Here is a 27,978-nt window from a genome sequence, read left to right on the forward strand (position 1 = left end):
CTCCTACCTGACGTCATGTTGTCGCTGACATCTGCCGCTAATAACCCAGACCTGACCCCGGTTTACAGGACCTGATGGAGGAGCACTTGAGGAACCCTTCACCGTCGCTGGAGGAGCGGATTGAAAGTGCCAAGAGGAGGGCGCGCCAAGTCAGGGTGAAGATTCAGCAAGATGTGGTGAGGAGATCCTTTTCTAGTACAAGTAAAAGTAGAAAATAACCACCCATAAAATTAGTCACATGATGGAAAATAAAATGTGCGAGTGAAGGTGAGATATAAACTTTGGAACACACTACCCATAGATATCAGATATCTTTTAAAAGAAGACTTTAAACTTATCTTTTTACTCGAGCCTTCAACAAGCTCCTTTTTAGTCTACCCTGTGTTGTTTTTTACAGTTTTATTTGCTTTTTAAATTTTATTTTCCTTTTATTGCAAAGCACTTTAAGCTGCAATCCTTGCATGAAAAGGTGCTATACAAATAAAGTTTATTATTAAACGTGTACAGGGTTTAGCCAAAAAACAAATACACCAGTACATTTTAAAAATATTAAATAGAAGAAGAATATATGTAAAAATACGGCTGATATACATAGTAGTGGTTTGTTTTACCCGTTTGGAGGAAAAACAAACGGCACATTATAAAGTTAAAAAGTTAAACAGATAAAAATTGATGAATAAATGTCTCAGGCGATTCATTATGATGAAGTTTGACACAAAGGAAGAAGGCTTTTCATTGAACATGGAACATATACACAGTCAAACAAATGGAGATTATCCTTAATCTAAAGCAATTTTCCACATTTACACAAGGATTAGATCGTAGAATTCGAACTACATGGAGGGACAACTTGGTATTTTCACTTAAACATACACCTGTTCTTGTTTAATTTGAGCAGAATTGCAAGAAACTGCATTTTAAACAACTTTAAACCAGACAGAAAGGTTTGGTACTCACACTCCAGCAAGCTGCTTCTCTCCCACTGCAGGAAGTCGCTCACCTGCTTGTCGACCATGTGCTCGTTAAGAGTCCAACCCGATTGGCTGTCGCTGATTGTGGAAAAGATGGCTCCCAGGTTTTGCTGAATGCCAGTCAAGACTCAAAAATGCCCATTGTAGTAATAGTAATGAAGCTCAGTATCGATTCTATTAATTTTTCGAATGAAAACTCTTCATCGAAACGATCCGATATCAAAAGATCTTTTAATATGCGTCCAATTAAATTTTCTCCCCAGAGGAAAATACAAAGAATAAAAGCAAGTTACAACTAAGCCAGTATAATTTGCTGCACCACTGTTTTGCAAGATGTGGTCATGCAAACCCTGAAAGCACCGCTGTCAAACACAAGGACAGGACATGCGGCTTTTATTTTGGATTTAAAATCCACAAATTCTGTCATATTTAGGCAAAAAAAACGAGTTTTCACATTTGTACACATTTTTTTTAATCTGCTTCTCCAGGAGGGAACACGAACTGAGTCTGTCACGAGCTACGTCAAAGCAGGGGAAGGTTTGTATCGCTTCACATCAATATTACACCTTTGTTGTACAGCCACGGAAAAGTTTTCTGAATTCAGTCCCATTTTTTTTGATGTCGTATCAGTTGTTCAAATCTTCCTGTTTTTTTCCGTCAGGTCGACTGTCGGTGGACTCGGGCGAAGGCGACATCGAGGTAAGATGCTCGCCCTTGGCTTTTTCATGAACCGGTGAGATTGGCTCTGCGCGTGTTTGTGTGATGCGATGGTCCCACTCATCCCGTCCCCTCCTCGTCCTCCCTGCCTACCTCCCTCCCTTTCTCCTTCCCCCTCCTCCCCAGGCCTTTGAGAGTCCCCACTCCTCCCCCTCATCTTCCTTCAGGACCCCCCTTCACCGACGGCAGAGCTCCGACACACACACCCTCTCTGATTCGGTGAGACGGACACACACACACACACACACGCCTTTGCATTTACTTCACTTGCTCAAGAGTTTGTCTGGACAAGCTTTTCAGCGCTGTATCAGAAGAAATCTGTGACTCTACTAAATGTTGACACCATTCCGGTTTTATGAACATCATGATATTCAGGCCGCCTGGATTTATTTAGATTTTATTGCTGCGATGGTGCCTCTGCTCCATCGCAAGATAACTTTCACTTTCGATATCTGGCAGTTATTTAACCGTTTAGGAATTGCCGTACTGAGAAGCTGACATCACAAATGTGTGACGTGCTGGTGAATCTTGTCTGTGATTGGGGCGGAAGTCCTGAGGGCTACCGTAATGACAAGTATATGGGCTCAAAGCTCTATTTCTCTGCTTCCCGGTATCCATCCATCCATCCTCTACTGCTTTACCCTGCACATGAGGGTCGCACGGGGGGATGCTGTGACAATCTCAGCCAGGGCAGATCGCCAGTCCATAGTTTTTTTGTATTTTCTAGATATCACAAGCGGTCTAGGAGTTACGGTAATGAGAAGGCATATCCAGATGGAATTATTTACCTCTTTGTAAATGATGCTCAGTCCTCACTTTATCACGTGATGATGCTTTATCACCACGACCTTTTGTTCTTAATCGCGTCTTATAGTCGTTCTGTGTCGAGCAGCGTGTTTAAAAAAAAAAACCTACGTTTGTGTTCAAAGGGCGGCAAAGCCCAGATCATCGGCCCCGAGGAGGAATATGAAGATGACGGCTACGCATTCAATGAAGTGAGACGGACATTTAAAGCACATTCACTCTGTTTTACACTTTCTTCATTGAACTTTTTTCTTTATTTTACTTTGCTTTTTGCTTCTGTTGCACGTTCAGATGGACGGGCCATTCCAGGACATCGAGTTGTTGAAATCGCGACCAGCGCACATGACGGTCTTCATGAGATACATCTTCACTCAACTCCTGGACCCCAACCCTCTGGTCAGTCCCGGTTATATTCTGACTTTGGTTTGAACTAATGTGAAATAATAACTTACTGAACTTGATGCAGCACTTATTTTCAAAATTGATTAATCTGTCGAGTGCTTGTTTGTCAGGAAATGTTGAAAAATATTGATCATTGTTTACCAAACCTGGATATTATGATGTTCTTGAATATCTTGTTTTGTCCACAAACTAAAATTATTTAAAGGTTTTTTTATCATTTCTTTCTTTTATGGAGGAAAGAAACTGGGAAATATTAACATTTTAGAAGCTGTAAAATCAGGGAACTTATTATTATTGAAAAAACACTCAAACCGCTTAATCAAAATAGTTAAAGTTAGTCCAGTGAACAAAAAACAACAATGGGTGTTTGACCACATATGAAAAGTCAATTTTCATATGTATACAGCCCCCCTCTGCAGCTGTATACACACAAACGCTCCCTCAGTCAGGTCTGATAGTTTTGCTTGATGGCCTGTTTTCTGATGACAGTGTCACTTCATTGTCACTTCATTGAGGCGCCGCTAACCCAAACCATGCGCGGTTGTTTGTGTCTGTTGCAGCTGTTTTACTTGTCTGTGGAGGCGTATCTGGGCTCCAGTTCGAAAGACGCCCGAGCTCTTGCACCGCAGATCTGCTCCCATTTTCTGGACCCAGACGCTGTAAGTGCCAACATGAATTTTTCATAATTTTACTTTTATTTCACTTATCCATTGAAAGTAGGACTGAACAATTCATCGAAATTCAATTGAAAAATCACAATAATTTCCGCAATTCCTCAAAATAATAGAAATTAAATATTTATTCAGACCCGTTCAGCCCTAATTGACAGTATTTTATACTGTTACTTTATCATACAGCAATGACGAACATCAGTATCTGACCTTTTTCAAATAGAATGCAATTTCCTTCCTTTTCTCGCAGCCCCTGAAAATCAAAGTACGAGAGGATTATCTCGCAGATATCGGTAAGAAAATCGAACGGCTATGTTTATGACAGACTTGCCTGTTTATTGTCCCGTGTGTCCACTCAATGCCCACTGTCTGTCCTCCCATCAGAGAGTCGATTACATGTCCAGGAGGACATCAGAGGACCTCTGTCTGAGCTGCAGCAGCTGGTCCTACCGGACATCCAGGACCAGATACAGGACTACAGGTACATTTTCTGTGTTTAGAGCAGCAGCAAGAGACGTTAACTTCATTATAAGTTCATCATTTTCTTCAGAGGCTCATTTAAACCTGTGGAGTTTTTCCTGTGTCTCGCAGGAGCAAGCAGATGATGGGTCTGGGCTCGTTGTTTGGAGAAGGAGACCTGCAGCACCTGGACGGAGACCCGGTGAAGGAGAGACAGGTGGTGGACAAACAGGTCACCGCCCTCTGGGAGATACTGTGAGTGCAGGGCACCTCACGATACGATTACTAATAAGATAAAAATAGCAGGGTTAAATAGTTAAGTTATAGATTAATCACTGCTAAATCTGTCGTCGCAGTCCAGAGTAATTTGATTCTGGTGTGAATTCCGCTGCAGACATAAACCCAGACAGTAGTGGGTGTTATTGGAATTTCTAAACCCAGTGGGAAAGTGGCTTTTCTCAGATGTGACCATTGCATTAATCGTTATCTTACAAGAAATTCCGTTCACACATTAACTACATCTTTTCTATCTAAATGACTTCAAGACACAGAAGATCGGGGTTGTCTTTTTCTTTGTCTTAATCCACCGTTTAAATATTATTTACATGAGTGCTGCCCAGCGCGTCGCTCTGATTATGAACACGTTCGGTCGGGTTTGCTTAGCAACAGCGGGCCAATAAAACTGTAATTACAAAGTGACAGACGGAGCTCAACCGGGATCGCCATAACAAAGGTCGCCGCTGAAGCCGCAAACCCAGAAAACCACCTGGCGTTGACACCCGCGCGTCGATTCCCGTCACGTGACTGTGACACTGCTCTCTCTATCTTTGAGATGGAGAGAGTGCACTTGCTATTTGTGGGAGTTAAAAGCTGTTTGTTTTTGTGTCTCCCTTTCTGTCCAGATCAAAGCACGAAGAAGACAGAAGGTAAAATGTTGTCTCTATTTCATTTTCATTCCTATTCCTTACCTATTATTTGCGTCTTTTCTTTTGTTCACTCTTCCTTCTCCTTATCGCCTCATCCCTCCGTGACACTGACCATCATGTTTGTTCCATCTCTCCTCTCCTCTCTCTCTGTCTGTCTGTCTCTGTCTCCTCCCCCTTCGTTCGTCTCCCCCACAGTTCTCCTCTGGCATCGGCGGTCCTCCTCTACCTGCGTCACTCTGGCATCAAACTAAGAGACTCCAAGGTTTTCCCCGGTCTGAGCACAGAAAAGGAGAAGTGGCTCGCTTTCTTAAAGACAAAAAAGGTAAGAGCGACAGAGGAAACAGTCTGGTAAAAAAATGCTAATTAACTCTTGAGCAGCAGGTCTGGTAAATATACAGTTGTGAGTATAGCTAATGAAATACAATAAGAAATCATGCTCAGGTGTGAAATTGTGGCTGATACTGATGTGGATGTTTTGTGTTGCCGTTTGTTTCACAGCTGTGTATAGTTGTTTTTTTTTGTCATTGGCGCAGAGAATGACAGGCTCTTGAATTTCCCCTTGGGGATCAATAAAGTTTTTTGAATTGAATTGAATTGAAATCTTCAATATAAACCCTAAAATAACGCATCACACTACCTCACTAGCTTTGAATGAAAAACACTGCTTTACATCCCATACGACTTAAGCTTTACAGACTCTTCTTTGTCTACAATACAACAATTTATTCAATTAAAGGTTTGATTTACATTTACACAGATGATATTGGGTGTTGATGGAAAATTTAAGCTGGTAGAAGTCACTTTTCTTATTCCCAAATGAATCCCCCTATAATAAGGTATCAACATTGATTATGTGGCATAAACTAACTGTACGGTTCTTCTCTCTGCAGCTGACTGGCACCAAGAAAGAGAAAGATGGAGAGGATAAGAAGAGAAATCCCATCTTGAAATACATCGGCAAACCCCGGAGCACATCCCAGTCCAGTAAATACACACACACACACACTCACACACACACACTCACACTCACACTCACGTAGAAAGGAGATGAAGAAAAAAAGCAGTAAAAAAATCCCTCTGTTAATAATTATCTTGACCTACTTGACAAAATGCTGAAAAGCTAATGCTCATACGTAGGGCTGCAATAGTAATTTGATTATTAATCGTCAATTTAAACTGCTTTTAATAATTGATCAATGATTTTTTGGAATATGTTCCAAGTTTTTTCCTCACGTAACAAAAGAAGTCATTAAAACTCAATCAATGGAGAAAATAATGCAGCCCTAGTTATTATCACACAACGGAACACAACACACATGCTCACATTGACAACACTGGTTTGTTTTTGTCCTCTGTTTGCCCTTTAATTGTCATTTATTGATTTATGGACTTCCCATCGAGTTGCCATTGTTCTGATTTCATTTCTTTTTTTGTGGTTCATTTTGGTTTTCATAGCATTCCATGTCCCGTTGTCACCCAACGAAGGTACATTCTTTTCTTTTTTTTTCTTTGTTTTGCTTTCTTACTCTTCAGTGACTTTAGACGTTTGTTTGTTTTTTGTTCGGATCAAACAAACGATTTTACCTCTCGTGTGTGTGTGTGTGCGTGCAGTCCGTCCCGGCAGTGTGAGGAACATCATTCAGCATTTTGAGAATCACACGGAGACGGGAGAGGAGGGAGACGACGCTGCCGACCCTCAGAGGCTCTCCACCAGCAGCCTGGGAGAAGACAGCATGGACAGGTAGGGCGTTATCACCTGGATGTGGGTTTGCCCGGAGAAGCTTTTGTCCTTCCTCATAAAGAAAGAACCCGCTGCTGGATCTTAAAGGGTCAATATGCGATCTAACCAACTTGAAACTGACTTCACAGAGATAAAATGCTGTTTTTTTGTGTTTGTTTTTTTTTTTGCTTCCCTGCAGCAGCCCGACAGTCTCGGTGCGTCTGGCACGCAGCGAGTCACTGAAGGCACAGGGGGAAGGGCGCCGGCGGGGCGCCGCCTCGGGAACGGAGTCCGTGCCCCGCTCGCGCAGCGACGTGGACATGGAGGACTGCGGGGACGAGAGGGAGGGGCCGGGTCTCAGGCCGCTGCAGCACAGCGCTTCGTCGTCGGCATCCAGCAGCTCTGCGCGGTAAAGATTCACTGACCTACATGCGACCGAAGATGCCGTAGCGACAGACTTTTTTTTTGTAGAACCCTGTAAAGGATATTTCAGCTTGAGAGCATGAGACACCCTCGCGAGAAAACATGGCTACAAGGAAAAACTCATATTAGCCACTTAAAAAAAAGGCTAAAATCCTCATTCACTGCACCAAAGTCCATGGAGAAAATCTGCAATTTAATAACTCAGCACACAGGCGTCGTTACCCCACTGCTGCCTCCATCAGCAAGTCAAAATGTACCCGCAGGACATAAACTGACCAAACAGGACCACAGTAGACCAGCAGCTCCCGTCACTGATTTTCTCTATGGACTTTGGTGCAGGAGAGTGAGTCGTTAACAAATGCCAGTTTCCAGCTGGAAAATGCTGTCAAATGGCAAGAAAAAGAGTAAATATAATTTTTAAATACCACAGATTTAGGCGGAGGTGTAGATTTGAGCATGTTTTCACCCCGAAGGATAAATGTCTATATCTCCGACTGTTTTCATTACATAACACAATCAAACTAACTTTCCTTTTAAGATCAGGGAAAAGTAAGGATGCTAAAAGTGCTCCCCCCCACCCCGTAGGAAAAGATTGACATCCCATAAAACACATCTGAACGTGTAGGTTTTCATCTCATGCCATCTCTCTCTCCACTCTCTCTCAAACTCAGGTCTCTAGAGAACCCTACACCCCCATACACCCCGCGGTCTCGACGCAGGTGAGTCTCCACGCTGCCCCGTAGATGAGTGACGATCGGTATAATAAATAAAAAACAATTGTCTGACAGGAAGTGGAGATAGCGACGGTTGGACGCTTTTCCCACATGCAGTTTGTCACGTTGAAGCTTGAAAGCATCTCCGTTAGGGACGTTGCTCTTACGTATTCAGTCGTCCCGTGTGCGTTTAAGCTCATGCTGTTCTCGTGTGTGTGACGGCGCAGGAGCGTGGACTCTCCGCTGGCCCTGCTGCCGGACGCCGCGGCGCTAGAAGAGGAGGTGTGTGACGCGCAGAACTGGCAGGACACGGTGTCTCCTCAGCTCCTGGCCACGCTCAGCCCCAGAGAAGTGGACAGACAGGCCGTTATATATGGTATGTAAGACCGAGTTGGAACTGTAGTGTGAGTGTATCACCGTCGATGACGTGCTGTTTATTCCCGTCTCGTTTCTCCAGAGCTCTTCACCACGGAAGTGTCCCACCTGAGGACCTTGCGCGTCCTTGACCAGGTCTTTTTCCAGAAGATGAGGTCGGTCCTGAACTCCGATGAGCTGGCGTGCATCTTTCCGAACCTGCCGCAGGTCTACGAGCTCCATGGTCAGTCCGCCGTCTCAATTCGTCACTTACAGAACTAAACGTCTCTGTTGTGAGATTGTTTCTGCTTTTTTTTTTTTTTCTTGCTTCTCTCTCTTGTTTGTTTTGCTCGACCAATTGACTTGTACTTGGAGTCCGTGTGTGTTCAGGCCTGTGTGTTGCTAGGTAAATAATAATAAGCAAAGCAAATACTAAGCAAAGGTCGTAACTGTTGAGCGTAAACTCGGCTGCAGCTCCACTGTGTCAATATGTATTTTAGCCTTTATTCTCTGCCGCAGTGACTTGATTGGAGTTTGGTTTTAAAGGTTTTAAAGCATGTAGGACACAATCTTACACACTGGACCTTTGAAAGTCGATTCTTTTGTGAGACATTTAATGAATAAATAAGCAGAAACGTCACCCCAGCGTTGCATCTGTGTGCATATTTCTGCAGCAAGTCTGTGCGAGGCGATGAAGAAGCGAAGAGAAACTGCCGTCGTTCAGGACATCGGGGACGTCATGTTGGCCAGGGTGAGTTGGATTTAGATTCCTCTGCCTCCCACTTCCTTCTCGCCATGTTTGCTGTGCGCTGCCTTGTTAAAGCCTAAGGTGTTCGATGGGTGTGCGTTTGTAGTTTGAAGGCGCAGCCGGAGAAGAGTTTCAGGAGCAGGCGTCCCAGCTGTGCAGTCAGCAGTCTCAGGCTCTGGAGCTCATCAAGAACAAGAAGCGCAAAGACTCTCGCTTCACCCAGGTCATCCAGGTACGCACACGCTAGACTGGGAGTGCAGTTCAGGAATACGAGTCGACGGACTCTCTTTGCACCACCATCTATTTCCCCCGTCTATCTTTGAGCGCGATGTGATACAAGTGTACCACACTAAGGCCGTACTAAAGTCACGTAGCTCTCTATGTGTTGCTCTGAAGGTCCAGCAATCTGTTGTTAAGGTCACTAAATCTGACCTCTGACCTCAGCGTGGTTCCAGTGCGTTAATGAAATCTTTAAATCCAGGGTTTTCAAGGTCACATGCTACAAACGCGTCCATGCGCGTTTTTAACCCGCTTGATCTCTTTTTTTTTTATTATTCAGGAGTGTGAGTCGAGTCGACACTGTCGCAGGCTGCAGCTCAAAGACATGCTGGTGTCGGAGATGCAGAGACTCACGAAATATCCTCTGCTGCTGGACAACATCATCAAACACACAGAAGGTGAGAATCGCCGCCCTTCAAAGTTCCACCGTCCGTCCTTTTTCATTTCTTTCAATTTCTGACTCTCCTTCAGCGGCTTCGTCGGACTTTCCCTCGCTGCAGCGCGCCCAGGCTTGTTGCCGAGGGATACTGCAGGATGTCAACAAGGCCGTCGGGGAAACGGAACAGCGGCAGCGCCTCAGCCAATATCAGCGCAGGCTGGATGTGGCCCCTCAATTCAAGGTAATGGACTAATTCTTGTTTGTTTGTTTTTTCTGGTTCTAAATGTAACGAAAGATGCAAATTGTGACATTTTGTATTGATCTTTCTCTCAGAGTTTGGACCTGAACTCAAAGAGACTGATCCATGAAGGTCCTCTCACCTGGAAAGTGAGCAAAGATAAACAGATAGGTCTGTACCCGCACGTGTTGGACACACACACAGTCTTCTTTAGCGTCAGTTCCCGGGTCCCTCAGTCACTCACCTCGCTTTGCCTCCTCCAGAGATCCAAGCGCTGCTGCTGTCCGACTGCCTCGTCCTCCTTCAGCGAGGCCCAGACGACCGGCTGCAGCTGCGGTATCCATCCCGCTGGCTGGGAGGAGGCGGGGGAGGAGGCGGGGACAGCAAGACCTCCTTCAGCCCGGTGGTGAAGTTGGACTCGCTGCTGGTCCGCTCGGTAGCCACAGGTACAGACAGCTACAGGCAAAACACACGACACTGAGAACATGACTGCCAGCCAGTTGAAGCATTGCAAGTTGTAGTATATGCTAACCACTTTTTCTCGCTAAAAATGCTGGTTTTCTCAATGGACTTTGGTGCAGGGTAGTGTGTGGTTTCAAAACATAGGTTTCAAGTTAAAAAATTGACCATCTGATGGCTCGTCAAAGCGTCCTCAAGGTTCTTTCTTGTGTCTTGGCTGGCACCGGCACTAAATTATCCCTTCAACCACTCTTTTTCTCCACTGTTGTGCTTGGTCAAATGTCTCCTCAGACAACAAAGCGCTGTACATCATCAGCACCGCAGAGAGGCAGATCTATGAGCTGGTGGCCGGGACAGCGTCAGAGAAAAACATGTGAGCTCCACCTGCATTTCACCTCGGGGCTTTTTTTTTCTCGTGCGTTGCCGTGCGATTGCTTCATACACCGCGTGGCTCTTTCTCATCCAGGTGGAAAGAATTACTCGAAAAGACTGTCTCGTCTGCGGATGGCTCGTCACCTCTGATCAATCATGGATCCATACCAATACCGTGAGTACATCTAAATCTTTCACGAGTGATTAATAAATGATTCAAGGCCAAGGCCTTGTCATACGTTTAGTTATTTATAATTTCCATCTTGAGAGACATTGATTAAAGCGTCTGTTGTGTGTGTGTGTGTGTAGTTCCCCCAGTACACGCAGTGCATCGCCAGTCTCAACGGGCAGCAACGTCTACGCAGGTAATAACCACCATAACTGTTTTTCCTCGTACATGTTTGCGTAAGAAAGTAAAGCTCAGTTACTTACCACCCTCTCCAAACTGTATTAAATCCTCCAGAGAGCTCAATGACGGAGCAGTCAGATTCCATGGAGACTCATTCCTCCAACAACGACGTGGGGCTCTCCGACGACACCTCCATGGACCAATCGGGAGCCTTCATCTGCGGAGAAAGGCCGGCAGCGTGTGTAGCAGAGGCTGCTTTGCAGGACGGTGAGCAGAGAGCAGAGAATATCACTTTTTACAAACTTTAGGATTTTTGACCAGATTTTGGATTGAAATTGGCAGCAGATGTTTGCAAAAGAGAAATCGCGTCTTTTAGATTGTGCATTTAGGAGGTTTTTGTCTGTGCTGCGGCGCCAGAAGTGATGCGGAGTAGGTGCACTGAAGGAGGGCCACAGCTCTCTCTGAACTGCCCGGTGACTGGTCAGAACGTCCCGTCACGCGACAGATTTAGTTTAACACAGAGATGATTCGATACGATATTTACCCTTAGCGCTCACACGGCACAGATCAGTTGCCGCAGGAGGGAATAATACACAACGCCTTATATGGACATCCTGGGGTGTGTTTATGGGTCATAGCTTCATGCTTTACAAAATGCATTTTTTCGTCTTCTTAAGTCAAAGTTATGATTAATTTTTTATCGCATATTGTTCTTTAAAAAATAAATAATTGTGCAAGAGACACTTTTTCCAATTTTTTACAATTTCAATCTGATTTAAAAACAATTTTAAGTACTTTTTGCTCAGGTGTGTTTATATAGATGGTGAATCTGAACATTTTAGCTATAGGTGAATTTGGAATTGTTTTTCGGTGCTACGCTACAGTGGAAACGTTGCGGCGGCTCATACTGCGAGACCTGGAAGACGATGGTTGGAGCCACGACTCGGACGACACGCCCACCAACGAGACGGCCAACGAGGGCGAGAGACAGCGACCCGAGTCTTCCGAGACGGTCCTCAGCTGCGACGGCACCGACGTCTTGGAGGCAGAGGAGGCACCAGAAGAGGCTCCGCCCCCGCACCGCGAGCAGCCCATCGTTCAGGTCGTGAGGAAAGGTAACGGGTCAGGATTTTGCTCATCACACCGTCGCGCCTGACATACGTTGAAGTTAAAGGTGTTAACAACATCTGGGTGTTTCTCATGGTTGCTTTCCTTTGCATGTTTTTTTCTGCACACTTTGAATCGTTTTTAATTTATTTTTTCTTACTCACTGTATCCTCTTTCTTTTTTTTGTCCGCTTTCCTTCCACAACACAACAACAAACACACTCTACACTGGCTCTTTTTTTCAACTTCTCCCTCACTCATACACTCTTCTCATTCCTCTTCCACACACTTTTCCTCCTCACACGTCTGTCATCTTTACATAGCTGTGGTTGTGGGTCCTACTCCGCCTCCTCCTTCTTCTTCTTCTGTCCCTGACGGCATCACTGATGATGTTACCCTCCCCTCCGACCAGTCGTCCAAGCCGAGAGGCGGGGCCACTACGCAGGGTAATGCAGACAAATTCAGTCCAGTTTCACATTCTCTCATCAATAACGAGTCGACAGATATTGATTGATATAATGTGTGATTGATGTTAATGTAGCCTCTCAACGTCACTCACCGCCTCATCTGTGTGGTCTTCAGGCAACATGTTCTACTTGGTGATGCCGACAGAGCAGGGTGAAAGCGTCACCGATGACCTCAGCGTTCCACCCGCGCCCACCGCCGCTAACTCCCCTCGGCCTGTGGAGGGAGTGACGTCGCCGGTCTGCGGTCCACCGGAGCGCGACCGATCGGAGGCTATGCAACTGGAGCAGGAAGAAGAAGAAGAAACGGGTCGATTTCTGACCGGGAACCAGAGTCACATGATCAAGAACGTGGACGAGATTTTCCACACGATTGAGGGGTTGATGAGCAAGTTGCGTCAGCTGAAGGTGGAGTGATTATATGTCTTTTAACCAAACCTACTAATGACTGATCAACTATTATTTACTTTTCTGTTATCAGTTTTTCCTGTAGCTGAAGTTCAAATATAGAGTAAACTCACGTCCCAATGGAATGGAGAAGATTGGGTTTATTTGCATAATTTAACCATAATAAATCTGCACTTTTGTTGTCACACAAAAACGGTAAACTACTAAAATGCAGATTTAAAAATGGTACAATATGCCCAAAGTTCTCAATTTAAACCAAGATGACTTGCGAGAATAAATACACAACAGTTGACTTACGGCACTTGTCTAGTACCAGTCAATTTGTACTCGTTCAGTACCATTAAAAGTACTGAGTTTGGTACTTGACCCTAGTTTTCACTTTACCATCATTTTTGAGATACTTATTATTATTATTTTTTTACGCCTTCCATTATTATCTTTGATGAAAATCTCTCAACAGGAAATAGAGAAGGCTCATCACAAGCTCTTGAAAACCCTCACCGAGCCGTCTGTCAATCAGGAGTCAGGGGACCAACAGTGTCACTCGGCAACCGTCTCCAGGACGCCGTCTCTGGATCGTGGCTCAGGCGATGGTGAGCGGGGGATGAATTTTCTTTTTTATCCAAATTTTTCTATTTTATTACACATTAAATCTGTTTTTCTTTTCCTCCTTTGAACAGGAAAAGAAGGAAGTCCGGCAGAACCCAGGATTCAGTCGACAGGATTCTGATGGATTCTTATGCGGAGTGGATTTACTCGCAGACGGACATATCTACATATGCAACTACTGTCAGACTTGGCCGCTGTAGCTCCGCCTCCCTTTGCCCCCTTGTCCCTGCATGCGCCGACCAGTGAAGCGGAACCTTGCGGAACGACTGCAGCCGTTTTTTCTTTCCGTTTTTGTTTCCCACCGTTCACCGAGAATCTGGTCAGACTCATTTAAGGAGCGTCGACGCAAAACTACGCAACGTAGACTTCTACCGCAGCAAGAGGGAGTCGAGGGGGATGTGAAGGATGAAGGAACAAAAAAAAGGGCAGAAGACAAGTTGAGGAAAGCGAAGCGATGGAGGAACTGAAAGTAAGAGGGAGGGAAAAAAAATGACCAAGTTGGATATTTGTGAAGGAAAGACAGACGTGTAGAGAAGCAGGGACGTGTTGAAAATGTTAATTTAAGGAGAAAAAAAAAATATATCCAAGGGACCACCACCCCAGCACTTTACCCACAATGCATCCCTCTGGCATGCGCATCCTCTGCAGCAGACAGATCAGGAACTGAACGCACCTTGGGCTGCATTTAGGGACCGACACTTGAGCGAAAGACGGCCCACCGAGGGTCCACCGCCATCACTTCTCCACTGGACGCTTTACACTGAGTTCACCTGTCGCTGCGGCCGACGGACTGTGTCTATATAATATAATTAAATATAATTCAGGTTATTTGCACTGGGTAAGGAAACCAATACCACAAACACATGCGTAATTTTAGCCACAGCAGCCCCCCCCCCCCCACTATGGTTGACCCATCTGTGGGAACAGTTGCGGCCATTTTGTTATTTCCTAAAGCCTTTCTTTTAAGCTACAAAATGGCTGTCCGTCACCACATTAGTTTCTTTTTCATCATTACATGGTTGTTTTTCTTATCGATTGTTATGTTTTAAGTTCTGAAAAAGAAAAAAAAACACTACTCTGCTGTTTACTACTGAAATGCTGGCAGGTTTTTTTATTTTACTTTTCATTTCCAGTGCTGCTTCACAAAGGTGTACAGGGATCTCAACGGATTCACGCGACTGTGGGAGATTTGAGACGGGCAATGTCAACGTCGAGCGTCAAAGAAACGGATGCAAAAAAAACAGATTCGAACATAGAAACTTGAACTTTTCAGCCAGAAAAAAAAAGAACCTGTTAGTTTATCACATTGCTGCCAAATATTGCCGCTGACATTGCCCGTCTGCGTTTTGACTTTTGTGTGTGAATGCCACAGTAAACACTGTGAACCAGCATCTCTTTTTGCCGTAGAGTGTTTCCATCCCATCATCTCACATCCAAAAAACGTGAATGGACTCTTTACACCAAGCAGATTCCCGATAAGAGATCCCCGTGATACTGTATTTATGGCGAGGAAAGAAAAGCTTTTTTTTTTTTTTTTTTTTTCTTAAAGATAATTTTTATAAATGCAAGGACACGCAGTTAGATTAGACAATTTTTTTTTTAAACGAAATTATTTCATCTGCTTTCTTGCTGAGAGTTAGCCCAGAGGATCAAAACCACTCTCGTGTAGGTGTGTTAGCTATGAGTTCACTGTATGCTGCTAGTTAGCTTAGCATAGCATAATCAGACCACGGCTGTAGCCAATTTGCCTCCGTTTCCTGTCTCGATGCTAAACTAAGCTAACCCGCACAACATGTTCACACAAGATGTTGGGAGCAACATTGCTAGTCTTTATGCTAAGCTAACATAGGGTTGTCTCCTCCACACACATGTGGGGTGTGATAGAAATTCTAATGTGTGCTAAGCTAACATGCTGTTTGCTACTTCACACATACACATACATGTGGGGTGTGAAGTCTGCAGGAAAAAAAGCTTAGCTTAGCTTAGCACAGAATGTGGCTGTAGCCCATTGTCCCTCTCTTTCCCATCTTTATGCTAAGCTAAACCAGCTAATGCCGCTGGCTGCTTCACACACACACACACACACACACACACACAAGTGGGATATGTGTGAAAATAAGAAAAAATGTCAAACTTAGCATAAACAAAGCCCAGGTGCAGTTTCTATTCATGCTAAGCTAACATGATGTTGGCTACCTCACACACACATGTGGGGTATTATTTCTGTGTGAAAATGAGAAAAAATTGTCAAACTTAGCTTAGCATAAATAGAGTCCGGCTATAGTCCCGTTTCCTGCCATTATGCTAAGCTAAGCTAACATGCGGTTCACACGCAGACATGGGAAGCCGTGCTGATTTTAATTCTTTGCATGAAAGCAAAAAAAGAATTCTAGCTGGACTGAAAAGTATTTTTGGATACTATGTAGGAAAAGTTTCTTGACACTAAGAAATTTTTTTTTGTTAGCCTGAGTTGAGGCTCCTATAACCAGCAAAGACTGACACTGCAGCCACTCTTCCTTTTTTTCCTAATGCTAAATAGACACTAGGCAGTAATGTCGCTGCATAGAACCACACTGGACAGAATTTTATTTGAGCTGGTTTCAAATACTTGCACCCGACGATATACTACCAAACTAAAACCACAATAGGAGCCTAGTACCTTTTACGCAATGTCAAAAAAGATATTTCACTTCCTGGTGGAAAGTTTCCACTGTTTAACCAGCGAAATGACGATCAGGACCTCGTTCAGACCTGTCGTTAACATCCGTGCCGAGCAATTTGATAACATCCAAAGTGAAGGTCAAACAATAGGTGGCCTCCTCATTCCTGATCTTTCAATCCATCCTCTAGACGAATTATGGCGCTTTTCCATTATACACTTCTATTACGGCTCAGTTCTACTCTGGTTTTTCTTTTCTTTCCAATTAGGGTTAGTACCTGGTACATTTTTTTCCGAATGGAACGGTTTAGTACAATGCGTATTTTTTTGTGTTTTCTTTAGGAATAGTACCAAAATAACCCTCAACCCAACCGGCCCCAGCCCATTCCTTTTTTTGGCACCCTTCCCTTGGGTTACCAGAGTAGTGGTATGGTATGGGTGGAGCTAGACCAACGACAGTCAGCTGATTTGGTGACAAAAAAGCGTCACTCTGAATTGTACCATGGTGGAAACGTGGCTTTTGTGCGTTAGTGTCTCACCCGCTCATGGAAAACAACATTCCCCGAAGCCAAACCAAGGAGAACCGAGTAGTACTGGAACTGTGTAATAGATAAGAGCCATTAGAGATCACCTCCTCACCTAACCTCCTCTGATTCGCAGCATTTTCAAGTTTATTTTGTACACTAATCAACACTCTAATGTGATTTATTTGTTGCCGCAATATCAACACTCACACCTACACTCCTAAATACGTCTATATAGCCAGACACATTAGAAACATGATTTTTATGACGAGATGTGATATTTAAAAGTGTGAGGGACGTCAGATTACTGAGGACGGATGTTAACACCAGGTTTGAACGGTGCAGAAGCGGCACAACTTGGATTTTAATGTGTGTAAAAATGTACTAAATGCGTAAAATAATTTTAAAAAAAGTCAGGACTGCTGATTTTTATGCACACAGAGTGACTCAAGTGCTAAAATGTAAAAAAAGAAAAGAAACTGTTTTACCAAAGTGAATTATCTCATCATTCGTGTCGAAGGTGACACTTTCCTGTTCCTTCACATTGTCGCTGCTGTTCTTCGACCAACTCGAACCGGGAAGCGGAACATTTTGTCCATAAAAAGCTCTATTTCCTCCACATCTTCTCTTCTACCAGCATTTTTCTCTCCGACTTCTACCTCCACACACTCAATTTCTCTCTTTCCTTCACTGTTTTTCTCTCCTCACACATTGACATCAGCATCGCGGCTCCAACTGGGCTGTGAAGAAAGCTATAACTGATTCCTCTTGTTTAAATAATAATAATAATAATAATGATAATGATGTTGCACAAACTAAACTTCCCTGCACGGTGCAAACTACTGTATGCATACACACATCTTTATCATCTCATTTATTGTCTTTATTCTAATTTTATTCTTTTATCTTGTTCACTCATGTAATATAGAGAAATCAGACCCACTTGGTTTATATATGTTAATTTCTTTTTTTTTTGTAAAGCCTTAGTCATTGTATTTGATTTTATTTTTGTAGATATGATTTTTTTTAAGGATGTATAAATTATTGTTTCCTTTGCCCTTGTTTTTAAAATTGGTGAGATTGTTAGCTGCACAGAAAGGAAAAAGAACTCGTGTTTTTCGGATACATGTGTTTTGTGAAAATAAAAAAAGAAACTGGATGAAGAAAATTGTGCGGAAATTGAGTCATTGATTTTTAAACATGAAGTATTTATCTTATTTATTGTTATTATTTATTCTACCACATTTTGTAATAAAGGAGTTAGAAAGGAACTTCATTTCTATGCTAAGCTAGTTAGCCAGCTCTACTTCACACACACACAAGGATTTAGAGCTTCTAAAGCTAAAGTGTAGCATAAACAAAGCCCTACTGTAACCCATCTCCAATGTTTATGCAAAGCTATGCTACTGCTTGATGCTAGCTCTGTATTTTACACACAGCAAAAATAAATACTCTCACCCATTTCCAGTCTATGTGCTACGTTTACTAAGCTAACCTGTGGCTGTTGCTACATCAAACAGATGAGGAGAGCTACTGGCAGTAGCCCATTTCCAGTCTCTATGCTAAATTAAGCTAGTCTTCTGCTGAGCTTAGCAAGTACAAGTTGTACTTTAAGTTAAGCATAAACACAGCCCCACTGTCGCCCATTTCCAGTCATTGTGCTAAGCAATGTTAACCTGCCGCTTGTCCTAGCTCTGTATTTCACACACACACGGGTGGGAGTTAAGTTTTTGCTTTTAAGCCTAGCTTAGCATTCACAGAGGCCAACTGGCTCTATGCGAAGCTAAGGTAGTCTGCTGCTAGCTCTAAACTTCACAGCAAAATATGGCTTTAACATACATAAAAGTTGAATATATATATACACAGTATATATATATATATATTTACACAAACATATATATGTATATATGACTTCACTATTTACAATGTGGTCCACTCCTCTGTTTGCTGTCCCATCCATTATTAATGGGTTCAACCACTTCATTCAATATTTAAATGGTAATTTAGTCAGTTTGCTGACAACAATCCATCAACTTGTATTTATTCATGTATGTATTTTAAATTAAATTAGAGGGACAAAGGGTTTTTCTGATTTCGTCGGGCGTGTTCTCTGTAGTGCTGGTTTTATTTTGATAGTCACTATCCCCGGAAACGCTGGATGATGTGAGCCGGTGCTGGACAACTCCCTCCCCCCGCAGCTCAGCGGGGGCTCGTCTCTGTCCCTCCCTCTCAACAGATGAGGAGCCGGGGATGAGCTGTTGCGTGCAGCTGCCTTTTGTGCGCCGCGATACAGACCGAGAAACCTCCTTCCAGGCGAAACACGCACGAAAAAACAGTTCGAAAAGGGACTGAAACAAAACGGAAAGTGCATCCACGGATTACACTCTGCTGGAGATGAGATTGTGGACAAAGGGGATTTGACGCGATTGGGGAAACTTCGTGTTTTTTGGAGACGTTCCGCTCTTTGTGCTTCGGGCTGTAGATGTTTCTCTCTGGGCAGAAAGGTGAGACTTCTCAGAGCTGCAGGCCTGAAAAATCACAGATAAAAGAAGTATTTTTTTCTATCCCTCCACTTTCTTTTTCAAGCAGTCCACGAAGGAGTTGACAGATTACGTGACCGATCTTTCATTTCTTGATTCCACCAGGCAGTTGGAGCTTGTTCTTGTCCTTTTTCCTTTCACCGCGCGCTTTAATCCATGTTGCGTTTTTACGCACAAACGTGCCAAATGGAGCACTTGGTACACACAGCGAGCGTGCGTGTTTGGTGTATATTTATTTGTTATTTTTTGGCGAGTTTCCTGCTCAGTCACCAGTGTGATGCTCTTCAGTCTGGGTGTGTTCTGCTTTGTTCTCACTGGATGTGAAATCAGAAGTAGCATCATCTTGATTTTGGTCGCAGGCAGTTACCTTAAACTGTGACGTTTGTAATAAATAATAAAAAAAATCCTTCACGCTTGTTGAGCATCTACAGCCACACCTCATTGGCTCACTGCCACCATGTGGCCTGGAGGACCCCAGGGGCCACACAAGGGAACCACAACCTTTCCTGGGTGTTATAAATGTTATTATATTAGGTGTTGTCCACACGGAAGTGGGTGTAGATGAATACACATACTTTCTTTTTTGTCAAATTGGCATTTTGTCCGCACAGAAACTGCGTTTTAGGAGACCTGGAATGGTGACGGTGACCACTCAAAGCTGCTTTAGACTACAGTTTTGCCATTCGCCCATTCCCATTTTCTTACAGCGCATCTATTGTATTGGCGCTTTTCCAGTACCCAGTTCCAGCGTGGCTCAACTCGGCGCGGTTTGGTATGGTTTTCCATTACAATAGCACCTCCTCAGCGAAACTGCTGTGGCGTCGTTTTATACGCGACACACACAAACTACTGACTTGTTAAGCCGTTGTTTTCGGTTTACTGAATCATTAAAAAGATTAGTTCAGTACTTCCTGCATGACACAGTCACTGAACTGAAACACGGATGAACGGGTTGAAATTTGGCTCACGATCGCCAACTTTCATCAGTGCTGTTACTAAATACACTCTCTCCTCTGTTAGATATTGAGATTTTAGACATTTCCTTGCTGAAAGTTGGAGATTAAAGCCATTTCAGGATTTCTACAGTTTTGGCATTGTTCGGTTTGATTCTTGTGTTGGACGTCGCGCTCATGACTCTTCCAATGACGACACTCTGTCTTTTGGTATCACATTGTAGCATCGGCCTAGCTCGGTTTGGAACAGACATCTGTTTCAAAGTTACACACATATTACTTCTTAGATTTCACAATATAAGGCTGCATTTGTGTGTTTTATTGTGGCTTTGACAGGAAATACACTATTTCTACAGGAGTACTCATGTTTTTTATCCATTTATTGCCAATTTACAATCATTTACAATAAAATGATGACGTAACCTGGTGTGATTTAATCACAGAATCACCAGAGAGAGAGAGACATTTTCTGTTCCATTTCCTCTCGACACATTAAGGATTTCTCTCATATCCCAGATGACGCTGGGAACAGTGTTCATCATGAGGGTGTGGATTGATTACAGTGGGAGCGGCTCATTGGAGTCGATCGATGGCATTGACTGTCTCAGACAGGCCGGGCGGGTGAGAGAGAGAGACAGAGAGTGACGTTGAGTGTGGTGTTATGTTTTTGAACTCGCACAAGCATTGGTGTGTTGTTCTGTGTCCTGTATAGCTGAACTGATGCATGTACGTATGTGAGACGTACAGTATGTGCAGGGAATGGGAAACGGAAAACTAAGAAAACTAGACACTTCAAAGTACGATTTTAGTCGGACTAAGACAATAATTTGGTTAGTTAGTCTAAAATCCAGCTGGTCTTAGTCAGACTAACATACCTGGATAATTCGATTCATAGTCCGATTACTCCTGCATGTATACTCTAAGTCGGACTTGTCGTTCTGCACATGTGCCAAAATGTCTTCCCCGGTCTTTGACCTGGAAATAGAAGGAGGCGACATATAAAGTGCAGTGCTGTTGCCGGAAATCAGGCGGCGGTGGCGTCTTTCTTTGGATAACACGGCAACCGCTACAGCAGATACGAAACATACAGAACTACATCGCGATCCATCGCACCGTTCAACTATGGAGGCGGACCTACCCGACAAATAAACCGATTTTCTCCTCCGCGCGTATACTAGGACTCGTCGAGCTGTCCGATTGACGGACTTAGTCGGACTATGGCTGCGTTGATAAACAGTAGAAAATCTGTAGTTTGAGGTCTTCAAAAGGGCATTGTGTTCCATTTAGAGTCAAATGATATCAGCACAGCCTAGAATGCTAACCTCTGGCACAACACTTGGGTTGATGCATCTTCTCTGAATCATTATTACTAGCTTTTGAAGCACCTGGTAAATGCCCGGAGATTTGCGTACAAATCTAGCAGGATATAAGGTGCAGAGGAATCCCCAGAGGATCGCGCGAACTCATTTGGACATGAACCGGGGATTAGACGAAGGATCTGGCAGCAAGATCGTCTGTGGGGACATGTATCCTGGGCTGCTGTAACTGGAACCGACCTTTACTCGCGCACATCCTTGTAAGCCCTACGCATGTGTTTGCCTGGATCTGAAGAGTCCGTATATAAAAATCACATGAAAAGCATTACTGAAATCTGAAGTGACAAATAGGGAGCGCGAGGAGATGTGTTATTAGATTAGGAGTGTGCTTGTTTGACAGCCAGAGTTTGGAAAGTACCCAACTTTGTTTTGACCCATCAACTCAAACGCAAAAAGGATCAGAAATCTGAATTTTAGCCTGGTAAATGATTTGCCGTCTGAGGTGTAGTTTAGGGATTGGGGGGGGGGGGGTTGGGTGTGTATCGATGTTGTGGTTCCCATGGAGATACACACACACCTCCCTTTCTGACTTTTCTCACCCACTGCCTCCCATTCATCCCCATTGTAGTAGTTAAGCTCTGTTGCCCCTGGAGATCACGGGGGACTGTTAGAGAATGCAAGAAACACTGTTGAAAAATGAGGCATGGCCATAGTACCATAGTGTTTTCAAGTGATTATGATTCAGTTGGAACACAGTCCACAGTTTTAGCTTGGCCTGTGTCTTCTCTCACAAAAACAAAAAAAAACTGGGACATTTTCGAGCTGCGCTGGTGCTGTGCATGTGCGTTGCATGTCGTCTACACTGCAGCCCAGAATAGAAGGCCCTTTATTGGCTGAGAATGCACTCAGGGGACAAATCACTTGAGTTTGCTTATAAAAAAAAAAAAAGTCCCTCAAAGCAAAAGAAAAGGCTCAGTTGTGTCCTGTGTGCGGCTGGAACCTCATTCACGCTCCTCGCTGTTCTACCAATGCAATAATGTGCTTGCTCTTTGTGCTGCAGTTGTTTTCCACGTTGTCCTTGTTACCCTGTTGTTACCCGTTAACTCCTGCTTGATTTGACAAATTATATTTTTGCCTTTCGCGTTCTCCTCCTCACAGTTCACTCTTTATCCTTTCTTTACCCAGGCCTCCAAGATAGATTCCCTCAGGAGTAAAGTGGACTTGCTGCGCCTCCCTCTGGCCCTCTCCTCCAAGTCCATCGGTGACTGCAAGAGCCAGCTGGGCGTGGTCTGGGAGAAGGGCGGCGGCTCAGGGGCAGGAGGGGCTCGGAAACCCCGCCCACCGCCAGCCTCCGACATGGACAGCGAGTCGGTGTACTCGGCGTACTCCTACAAGTCGTCCCACTCGCGAACGTCCCGCAAACACAGGTACACATGTCTCACGTCAAGTCAAGGGTAACCGTCCAGGACAGGACGTATGAAACCGTTATTGTCGATAAGTAATTTTTTTTCACTTTCTGTCACGTCGCTCCAGAGAGAGGAGGGACAAGCATCGCGCAAAGAGCCGTGATGGAAGCGTCCGTGGAGACAAAACGGTCAGCATCCTGGCTCCTGGCGAGCCGCTGCTGGATGCTGAGTCCACCAGGGGAGACGACAGGGTGAGATTTTAATTTGTGCATTTGCCCCAAAAAAGTATTCATGATATAGTATTGATCTCCGCATGAGCCTCAGCATTCCCAAATAATGAGAAACCAGGACAACAATAGTATGAAGTACTGACTCAGCATTCCCAACAAATTATTCTGATGAGGTTTATCGTGTAGAACCTTCTATAATCAGTGGTTTCCCGTGTCCACTTCTGCCCACAGGACGACAACTGGGGCGAGACCACCACAGTGGTCACTGGTACCTCCGTGGACAGCATCTCCAACGAGGATCTGACACGTGTCTCTAAGGACTTGGAGGACACCTCGCCGCTGGAGTGTCGCCGTTACTTTGGCGTCGTGTTGACCGCCATCCTGGGGCTCTTTGCTATGGTCACTCCTCTGGCCTTTTTGGCACTCCCACAGCTGCTGTGGCGGGACAAACTAGACCCTTGTGGAACTCCATGCGAGGGTCTTTACATCTCTCTGGCGTTTAAGCTCCTGATCCTGCTCATCTCCACCTGGGCGCTTTTCCTCCGCCCATCTAGAGCTACTCTCCCGCGATTCTTCGTCTTCCGGTGTCTGCTGCTGGTGCTGGTCTTCCTCTTTGTGGCGTCCTACTGGCTCTTCTATGGGGTGCGGGTGCTGGAGCCCAGAGAGACGGACTACAGGGGCATTGTGGGATACGCGGCCTCTTTGGTGGATGCGTTGCTGTTCATTCAGTACCTGGCCCTGGTGCTGCTGGAGATCAGACAACTGCAGCCTGCTTTCTCGCTGAAAGTCGTGAGGACAACAGACGGAGCAAGTCGCTTCTACAGTGTGGGACATCTCAGGTAAATTAAGGAATCTTGTCTTTTTTGGTTTTCAGTAGTTCTTGACTTATGTAGAGATTTTTCAACGACACATAAGTTACCTGAACATTTAGTATCGACCGATAACAATTACCAATTCGATGGGACTGAAATCCAGAAACTGATTTAAGCCACTTTTATGCCACTTTCTGTCTATAATGTACATTCTAAATTCTATTTTTAACTACTTTTTATAGTCTGAGTGTTAATATCTTTGTATATTGTATTTTTCTTTATTTGTTTTTATGTTAATTATCTTTATCGTCTTGCTGCTGTAACAATGCAAATTTCCCCACTGGGAAACAAATAAAGGACTATCTTATCTTATCTTAATTTATCTCACTGTTTAGGCTAAAGAGCTAACTAGCATCTTGTGAAGCCACTTTCTTAAGATCTCTACTACTTACTACTAATAATAAATACTGCTTCTTTTTTTTTACCATCAGACTTTATTCAAGATCATTTTGGATGTTTTCTCTCTGTCTTGCTAGTCTTGACTCCTTTCTGTAGCTGAACCCACATTTAAGTCACAGCCAAAACCTTTCGCAGACATTGCTAATGCTGCTGCTTATACTAGCTTTTTATGCTATTTTCTGACTTTTAAGTCACAGCCAAAACCTTTCGCAGACATTGCTAATGCTGCTGCTTATACTAGCTTTTTATGCTATTTTCTGACTTTTAAGTCACAGCCAAAACCTTTCGCAGACATTGCTAATACTGCTGCTTATACTAGCTTTTTATGCTATTTTCTGACTTTTAGACCTAATTTGACATGTTACAAGAGATGGTCAACACATTTGGTGCGGCGTTGTGGATTTTTATCACACAGCAGATATTTCCTCTAAATCCACGCAGGCCTCGGGGAAGTTCCCGCTCTGCCTCTGGTGGTTTACCACTTCCCTTATGTACATGTTCTTGTGGTCATTGTGCCGTGACGGTGCATGACGGTTAAATAACCACTGTGTTTTGAACTTTGCAGTATTCAGAGGGCAGCAGTGTGGCTTCTGGACCAGTACTACAATGACTTCCCGGTCCATAATCCAGCTCTGCTTAACCTGCCCAAGTCCATCCTCACTAGAAAGATGTCGGCCTTCAAGGTCTACAATCTCGGAGAAGGTACTTCACATTTTTCTGTGATGTCAAGGACAGTTCAGATTCCTCTTCCTGTCAGTTAGATGGTCAGGTTATCTTAAACTTAAACTGGTGTTTGCAGAGAACGGCACCAATGCTTCCACGGGTCAGTCCAGAGCCGTGATCGCAGCCACCTCTCGGAAAAGAGACAACTCCTACAGCGAGTACTACTACGAGGAGGCCGAGGTGGAGCGGAGGGTCCGCAAGCGCAAGGCCCGGTAAAGAGGGACATACACAAATATATGCAGAGAGTTTTTACGAAATAAAACTATACAAAAAAAAAAACTAACCACTATACAGTTCTAGCATTGCTCGACTTGCTTTTGCATTAGGGATAGTACTGTATGTCGTTTTATAAGCGTTAAAACTAGTGCCTAGTGATCAGTCCAGTGCTTCCTGCACTGACACCACTGAACTGAAATACGGCTGAACAGGTTGTGATTTCGGCTCACGATCGCCGACTTTCGGCAGTTAAATGTTGAGATTTCAGACATTTCGTTCGTTAAATGTTGGAGATTCACGCACGTTTTCAGGCTTTTCAAGTCTTTTTAACTGATCTACAGTTTGGCATTGTTCGGTTTGATTTGTGTGTCGGACGTCGTGCTCGTGACTCTTCCAGTGGCCAGCAGTCTGTCCACGTCAAATTTAAGTATTGAATCAGAAGCAGGTACTTAAACAAAACACCAGGTACTATCACTAATGGAAAAGCCAAAAAAGAAAAAAAACTGGACAGTGGAAAAGCGCCAAAAGTATTGAATGGGGCATTTGGTGTGTCACTCACACTGGAATTTCTTCCCCCAGACTGGTGGTGTCAGTAGAGGAAGCCTTCACCCACATCAAGCGCCACCAGGAAGAAGAGGCGACGGTGTCACCGAAACACCCACGAGAGGTCATGGACCCGAGGGAGGCGGCTCAGGCCATCTTCGCTCCCATGGCGCGGGCCATGCAGAAGTACTTGCGAGCCACCAGGCAGCAGTCCTACCACAGCATGGAGAACATCATCAACCACCTGCAGTTCTGCATCACGCACAACATGACCCCCAAGGTAACTAAATGGCACATTGCAGGCCTCAGATTGAGGTGTAAGTATGAACAGAAGAGACTGTATGACCAGAATATAATTGAATAATAGCTAAAAGCTTATTCTAAAACTATGTGTTATGTGTTCAAGGCTTTCCTTGAGTGTTACCTCAGCCCAGGTCCCACCCTCCAGTACCAGGACGCCAGCAGGGGGCGCCAGTGGACACTAGTGAGTGAGGAGCCAGTGACGGCGTCTCTACGTCAGGGCCAGGTCTTCACACTGAAACGCACGGACTTCTCCTTGGTCGTCACGGTGACGGCGCTGCCCTTCCTGCATCTGGCCGAGGAATTCGTTGACCCCAAGAATCACAAGTTTGTCATGAAGCTGCAGTCAGAAACATCGGTGTAGGAGGAGAGAGAGGAAATAGATGTTTTAAAGTGTACATGCAGGGTATCCTTTTATCTTTTTTTTTTTTTTTTAATAAACATTTTGGTATCTTACTATACAAAACGTCTGAAATCAAAACGTGTTAAAATGTGGATTATTTGAGTAGTTGAAATCACAGTCATGTGTCTAAAATGTGATATTTTCACCTCGTTTGCCCTGTAATCTCTCTTTAAGGTGATTTTGTTTGGACAGTTGATCACATTTAATGAACCCAACAGTCACTACTTTAGGCGAGGCCACAATGACTAGTCACTGACTTTGTTCCTTTTTTGTACCTCAAAGTACTGACTGTTTACTTGTGATAAAGCACATCACGCTGCTTCCACTTCCCATTGTATCAAAAGCTGTTAACAGACGTAACAGCTCCTCTCAGGAGAAAAGACGGGGGGGAGAAGCTGCCTTCTCTTAACTCTGACGTGTCTAAATATGAAACTCTTACAGGATAGTTTTGCTGTGATATGAGGTCACGGCTATTGTTCTCTTCTTACCTGGTTTTTTTTCGTTGGCTCTGTTTGGTACGGTGGCTGGCAGTGGGCAAACGCACCGCCATGACCCAAAACCCACGCGGGAGGAGCGACGAGCTGCATATACACAAACGCTGCAGATTCAAATCGGCAGTAGTTTGCACTGGGCGTAGAAAAGTAAAAAGGGGGTTATCTGGACTTTTTAATTAGATTTTTTTCTCTTTTCCAAACATCGTACAGTACAACTGGTTCACAGCACACTATCAGATATCAATGTACACAGTAATTCAGGCGTTAAAATCCAACGTCAGATAGTTTGACTACGGAAAACGAGTGCGGGATCGCTTGACCTCTTGGGAAAGGTCTTTTAATAAAGTAAGAATTAAGCAGTGGCTGGTCGTAGAGCTGCACGGCGGCGAGCGCTCGCACGGACCCCGGAGCATTTCCGTTATTGCTTGTGTTGTGGGGTTGGGTTTGTCACGTTGCGTGTGTTTTTGTTTTCCTTTGTGCTCGTGAATCGGCGGCGTCTGTGAACACGCAGCTCGTTTCTCCTCCTGCGCGTGTTTTGGCTCGTTGCGGTGCGTTTGTCCCCCGTCGGCCACCGTAGCTTTGAGCATCAATGGAGTCAAAAGTGCAAAAAAAAAAAAAAAAAAAAAAGGTTCCCCTGAACAAAACACTGGATGGACTTTGATTGTAACTGCTCCTTGTTGTCGCCTACATGGATGTTATGTCGTGGTTACCCATGCACTGGTAACACAAGTATACATAATGTAGAATAAAGCACCATTGCTGTGGGCGTAGACTGTAAATAAAGATGGAAAAAAATGAACTCTGAAGCCACGACATTTGCCATGACCGT

General features: G+C 44.2%; 3 protein-coding genes across 9 annotated transcripts in view; 2 read left to right on the forward strand and 1 right to left on the reverse strand.

The window, feature by feature from the left end:
- The window catches only part of LOC131456406 (myeloid-associated differentiation marker homolog), a 12,501-nt gene extending 12,405 nt beyond the window's left edge, over positions 1-96 (reverse strand). The window contains exon 1 of the mRNA XM_058624705.1: positions 8-96. The gene's annotated coding sequence lies outside the window, so the exon portion shown is untranslated. The remainder of the gene's footprint in view (positions 1-7) is intronic.
- arhgef11 (Rho guanine nucleotide exchange factor (GEF) 11) overlaps positions 1-17,922 on the forward strand; it is a 24,024-nt gene extending 6,102 nt beyond the window's left edge. For 2 of the 7 annotated variants that reach the window (XM_058624693.1, XM_058624695.1), the window contains 34 exons: positions 69-176; positions 1,460-1,508; positions 1,633-1,670; positions 1,815-1,907; positions 2,618-2,683; positions 2,784-2,888; positions 3,455-3,553; positions 3,816-3,858; positions 3,950-4,046; positions 4,157-4,279; positions 4,927-4,950; positions 5,146-5,272; positions 5,841-5,934; positions 6,406-6,435; positions 6,562-6,691; positions 6,870-7,079; positions 7,765-7,812; positions 8,034-8,182; positions 8,264-8,404; positions 8,835-8,911; positions 9,015-9,140; positions 9,468-9,585; positions 9,659-9,807; positions 9,900-9,975; positions 10,068-10,250; positions 10,555-10,636; positions 10,730-10,810; positions 10,945-11,000; positions 11,099-11,251; positions 11,869-12,099; positions 12,414-12,536; positions 12,673-12,962; positions 13,423-13,555; positions 13,643-17,922. In XM_058624693.1, coding sequence (XP_058480676.1) covers positions 69-176; positions 1,460-1,508; positions 1,633-1,670; positions 1,815-1,907; positions 2,618-2,683; positions 2,784-2,888; positions 3,455-3,553; positions 3,816-3,858; positions 3,950-4,046; positions 4,157-4,279; positions 4,927-4,950; positions 5,146-5,272; positions 5,841-5,934; positions 6,406-6,435; positions 6,562-6,691; positions 6,870-7,079; positions 7,765-7,812; positions 8,034-8,182; positions 8,264-8,404; positions 8,835-8,911; positions 9,015-9,140; positions 9,468-9,585; positions 9,659-9,807; positions 9,900-9,975; positions 10,068-10,250; positions 10,555-10,636; positions 10,730-10,810; positions 10,945-11,000; positions 11,099-11,251; positions 11,869-12,099; positions 12,414-12,536; positions 12,673-12,962; positions 13,423-13,555; positions 13,643-13,692 — 3,702 coding nt within the window. In that variant the 3' untranslated portion in view covers positions 13,693-17,922. Of the gene's footprint in view, positions 1-68; positions 177-1,459; positions 1,509-1,632; positions 1,671-1,814; positions 1,908-2,617; positions 2,684-2,783; positions 2,889-3,454; positions 3,554-3,815; positions 3,859-3,949; positions 4,047-4,156; positions 4,280-4,926; positions 4,951-5,145; positions 5,273-5,840; positions 5,935-6,405; positions 6,436-6,561; positions 6,692-6,869; positions 7,080-7,764; positions 7,813-8,033; positions 8,183-8,263; positions 8,405-8,834; positions 8,912-9,014; positions 9,141-9,467; positions 9,586-9,658; positions 9,808-9,899; positions 9,976-10,067; positions 10,251-10,554; positions 10,637-10,729; positions 10,811-10,944; positions 11,001-11,098; positions 11,252-11,868; positions 12,100-12,413; positions 12,537-12,631; positions 12,963-13,422; positions 13,556-13,642 lie in introns of those variants that run through there. The other 5 variants (XM_058624699.1, XM_058624697.1, XM_058624696.1 and 2 more) reach the window with 5 other exon arrangements.
- A 1,074-nt stretch (positions 17,923-18,996) lies between these two features.
- Positions 18,997-27,959, forward strand: vangl2 (VANGL planar cell polarity protein 2). The gene is made up of 8 exons (XM_058626049.1): positions 18,997-19,258; positions 22,749-22,990; positions 23,097-23,220; positions 23,431-24,038; positions 25,036-25,172; positions 25,270-25,405; positions 25,989-26,232; positions 26,359-27,959. Exons 2-8 carry the CDS (start codon positions 22,920-22,922, stop codon positions 26,614-26,616), a joined length of 1,578 nt encoding a protein of 525 aa, XP_058482032.1. The 5' UTR covers positions 18,997-19,258; positions 22,749-22,919; the 3' UTR covers positions 26,617-27,959.
- The last annotated feature ends 19 nt before the right edge of the window (positions 27,960-27,978 follow it).

The sequence above is a fragment of the Solea solea genome, chromosome 3 (genome assembly GCF_958295425.1).
Source record: "Solea solea chromosome 3, fSolSol10.1, whole genome shotgun sequence".
NCBI classification, from domain to species: Eukaryota; Metazoa; Chordata; class Actinopteri; order Pleuronectiformes; family Soleidae; genus Solea; species Solea solea.

What these genes read in the sequence shown, in the direction of transcription:
- vangl2 (XM_058626049.1), top strand. Translation starts at nt 22,920, where the DNA reads ATGGACAGCGAGTCGGTGTACTCGGCGTACTCCTACAAGTCGTCCCAC. An exon ending in CGAACGTCCCGCAAACACAG is followed by an intron (nt 22,991 to 23,096) that starts GTACACATGTCT and finishes ACGTCGCTCCAG; the next exon opens with AGAGAGGAGGGACAAGCATC. An exon ending in CGCACAACATGACCCCCAAG is followed by an intron (nt 26,233 to 26,358) that starts GTAACTAAATGG and finishes TATGTGTTCAAG; the next exon opens with GCTTTCCTTGAGTGTTACCT.